This window comes from Morone saxatilis, unplaced genomic scaffold, assembly GCF_004916995.1.
Source record: "Morone saxatilis isolate NCDOM2014 unplaced genomic scaffold, NCSU_SB_2.0 Contig4, whole genome shotgun sequence".
In the NCBI taxonomy this organism is placed as follows: domain Eukaryota; kingdom Metazoa; phylum Chordata; class Actinopteri; family Moronidae; genus Morone; species Morone saxatilis.
This window is the reverse complement of record NW_023339984.1, coordinates 1,884,659-1,888,862: the sequence shown is the minus strand read 5'-3', so window position 1 is coordinate 1,888,862 and position 4,204 is coordinate 1,884,659. Positions and strand designations below refer to the sequence as shown.

Here is a 4,204-nt window from a genome sequence, read left to right as displayed (position 1 = left end):
TTGTTGTCACTGTGAAGAAGATCAAAATTTGGACACTCAAACTGCACTTAGTGGTGATTATATGAAATCAGTTATTATGACCGACTAGCTTAAACCTGTTCCTGCCTGGCTAACGTATTAGCAGTTAGCATGCCAGCTAAGGAAGATGTCAGCTAGCACTGTAGTCTTTATTTTCTTTCTTGATAAACTACTAATAGATACAGTCTATTTAGTATATCTACGTTGGGAATGATATTAATAGACAGTTATATATAACATATAACACCCAGGTGACACAAAAACAACAACCAACCCAGTGTCTTAGTAAAGGGTTGTTCCACCTCGAGCTGCCTTGCAACTCTACTAAGGCACCCAGCTTCTAGCAGCACCTATTCAGCGAGGACGTGTTCCTGAACTTCACTGTGCCACTTTCTGGTGTGAACAGGTCATGAAAGTGAAGATATCATCATTAGATGGTAACGAGTTATCTCTAAGTGGGATGGAAGATGAGCCTTTTCAGGAAAGGACAACAACCTACCTTTGTGGCTGAATCCACCGCTGCACCTCTGTCCAGCAGCTCCTGGACCAGATCCACGTGGCCCTCCTTGGCTGCCAGGTGCAGTGCATTAAGACCATTCTGGAAAAAGACGAGGGAGGAGAGATCAGACCCAGTGTCCAACAACCCAGCAACAACAAAGAATTGAAAGACAGTTCCACATAGAAAGAGAAGGGACTACCTCGTCCAGATCCATAACTAACTGAGCCTGCCTTTCTTTCTCTGACTCAGTCTTAGTAACATGTGAACGGCTGTCCTTCACTCTAACATGTGGAGGGGTAGACTGAAATATCAAAGCTAGCTATCAAAGATGGGTTAGATGTTGTGCCATGTTATGCTGTTGTGGGGGAGAGCCAGTACTGGGTATGAAGATATAAATAGTTGTGTGAGTTTGTGTGTGTGTGTGTGTGTGTGTGTGTGTGTGAGGGCAGGTCAAGCAAACATCCTCTTATTTTTCATTCTAAGGTGTTGATCCCTTCCACTCAAATATCATTGTCTTTAGTATTGATTGGCAATGGCTACAGTAAATACATGGGATTCATTTTAAAGACATTTTCAAAAAAGCATAGCTTGTCACTTCATTGAAAGTTTGGTATATTTCAAATGGCAATAATACTTACAAATGACTTCTCCTTAACTTGACATACATGGCAGTTCAAAGTTTTGAGTTATAAATCGCTTACGACCTCTATTAATATCTGTATCGGCCTCTTGAGTGTCATGTGCTGCTTGGTTGGCAGGGAGTAGGTGGGTCGGGCTAGCTCGGCTGACTCAATACACTGAGAGAGAGAATAAAAAGCTAAGAGATTGCCACACAAATGTGTGTTCAGAAGGTTTTTTCAACACGGATGACTGAAAAACAGTTAACAAGGGGCTCATGGGAGATGCAGTGTGAATGTGGAAATATATATATAATCTAACTTTTGGCCTTTAGGTCTTCTTTAAAAAAAATTCAAAATTAAAGATGCATTTATTTTATATATTAATTTATTTATTTGCCACTTTGGGCCAGGGGAAGAAGCTGAAAACATTGGCAAGTCGTAGCTAACAGCATACATACATAAACATACTAAGGCATTATGGTTGAGATTTAGTGTTGTGCATTATTAGATATTTAGATTGGGGTCAAGCTGAAAACACATCTGATACAGTATGAGCTTAAGTAAAGCTGCCAACGCTAACATTCTGGCAAACAGTGTCCTATTTACACATCCAGCAGACATGGAGCAACATTGCTTTTTATTATGAGTCGTGTTTCTGTGCACCTTATGAATGTAAGATAAAGATTCACCCTCCTTTGAGCTCTGTTTCGGTTTCCATCAACTCTCTTTAGCTGCTAATTGCTCCCGTTTCTCCACAAGCTAGCTGCTAACTTTGCCTATCGAGTGCTTGATTCTGGAAAGGTATTGCACAGTGGATTTATTAGAGCTTTTTTGTTTAAAACATCTTCCCACGGTGGCTAAAAACAAGGTTGAAGAGAGTGGACTTTGAAGGCTGTAAAGCCAAAACGATGAGCCTAAAGAGGCTAATTAAATGAGCTCTGTAGAGCTGAAAGGAACTTGGCAGTTGGGTGATAATTATCTGTGTGCTTGTCACTGTAAGAACCATCTTTTCAATTACAGTCATTTGATCCATTGTTAATAAATAAAAAAATAAATAATATTGATAAATAATTTAAGCTTTAATAATAAAATAAAAATAAGCAACCAAACAAATATTGCCCCATTAACGGCATTCTGTTTTCTTTCATGTCTTTAAGCAGAGGGGGTGAATGTAGGGTTAGTTGTTCCCCTAGTTTGCCCCTCTCCTTTTCCAAGTGACCCAGCACTCATTCAATAACCCTTTCAGCAGCGTGAGCATTAGGCTGCAGTATAAAAAGAGCCACTCAGTTGATATCTAATTTCCTCCGTGACTAAAAAAACTAACCCTCATCGCACAGCCCCCTGAGGCTGATGGTCCCACTGGACTCCTAGGGTCTCTACAGAGGCTCCCTGTGGCATCCCAAAGACCAAAAGAGAGTGACTGTTCGTCATAAAATCATCTGACTATGCTTCAGTTTTCATTGCCCAAAGGTATTCCGCAGCTGGCAGGAGGCATCTGCTCAGTAGCAGAGAGAGATGTATTCCAGCAAAGTACTGCTGTTTTTGGATCAGTTGACACCTGCCTACCTCCTGCTGGCCTCACATCACCCTGCACTGAGCCAGTAATTGGTACAACTACTGTTTGTAAAATACTAGTAAGAAGCATGAAAAAGTATGTTATTTATTATATGTTTTGATATGTTTTGTAGAATAAATTAAACAAATTTTCAAAAACTCATTTGTGAGCTGTGTGGGATGCAATTTAGTGTTCTTGCTTGGCCTTGGAATTTGGTAGCTATGTTCCAGACCTATTATAAACAACATCTTCATTTTTAGGCAATTTATTATGGTCTGATGTTGCCTCCATTGACGGAATATGGGATTATCTGTGAATCTAAAAGATGAAGACGAAGTTGAAGTTACTTGGATAACATAACTGCTAACCCCCAATCTCTGGTATCCTTCATGTGAGAAAAATCATCCAACAGTCTGTTTGAAGTAGCACCTGTCACTGTTCTCCCATAAAAGTCCAGACAGCCATTTCTCAGCTGTGACTATGAGGCTGCAGAGATGAATGAGTTTCTTGTGTCTTTTGACCCAAAGGACAACAACAGACAGATGTAAAGAAGTTGGATGAAAAAAGTCACAATTAGAGGATTTTTTAATCACCTTCATATAGAATCTAAGTAGATGTTCCTCATCTCAAATGTACTGCATGCTGATGACTCACAATTTCTAGTTAATGGATTGTCTGAATGCAAAATATGTTTTCTATTCTTCTGTCTTTAATATGGAACAACCTGCAGTTCTGCCATAACCCTCAGGGGCCTATTCCTCTTTGTGCATGCCCTCCATTCACCTCCAGGAAGCCTTTATCATGTACCATGCCCTGTCCACCCACCCCTCCATCCATAATATCTGTTACCTCATTCGGTCAGCCCACATGAACACCATCAGGATTCCCAATTATCTGTTGGATCTATTACACAAGCAATTTTAAAGCAATGCAAATGGGATGTGGTGAAAATCTAATTTAGCATTGCCAGAGTCTTCTCAGGGGAGCGAGGCGGTTATAATCAGAATAAATACCAACTCATCAGTGCAGTTTGTTATTGAGCTATAATCAGCATCCAACCACAGTAAAACACTGATGCCCATTAGTCACTTAGAGAAAGTTTAAAGCCTTTACTCGAGACAATTAACAAGGTGCTGAATAATATTTTCTGCTCACAGTCAAGCTAAACAAAATGTAACTGGGAAATGATATATAGATCTAAACTCTGTTCTCATTTAGCTTTCCCCATTTCATCCACTGAAAATGCAGTTTTTGTTAAAATAACTGATTGCATGACAGTGTACAGTTTTAAAGCTGCACTGGATTTATTTGGCTGGATTAACATTATTTTGTCAAATGAAGCCTATTACTGGAGCTGTAAGTAATAATACAATAACACTAACATGTGGCAAAAAACACGCAGAGAAGCATACTACGTGACTTCAGACTAATGCTGTAATGACAATAAAGTCAAGTCAATTTTATTTATATTGCCCAATATCAAAAATTTGCCTCAAAGGGTTTTACAATCTG

At 39.5% G+C, this 4,204-nt stretch overlaps 1 protein-coding gene across 11 annotated transcripts in view; it reads right to left on the bottom strand.

The window, feature by feature from the left end:
• LOC118338487 overlaps positions 1–4,204 on the bottom strand; it is a 197,083-nt gene that overhangs the window by 54,953 nt on the left and 137,926 nt on the right. For 10 of the 11 annotated variants that reach the window (XM_035675792.1, XM_035675787.1, XM_035675791.1 and 7 more), the window contains exon 3: positions 518–616. In XM_035675792.1, coding sequence (XP_035531685.1) covers positions 518–616 — 99 coding nt within the window. Of the gene's footprint in view, positions 1–517; positions 617–716; positions 860–4,204 lie in introns of those variants that run through there. The other variant, XM_035675797.1, reaches the window with a different exon arrangement.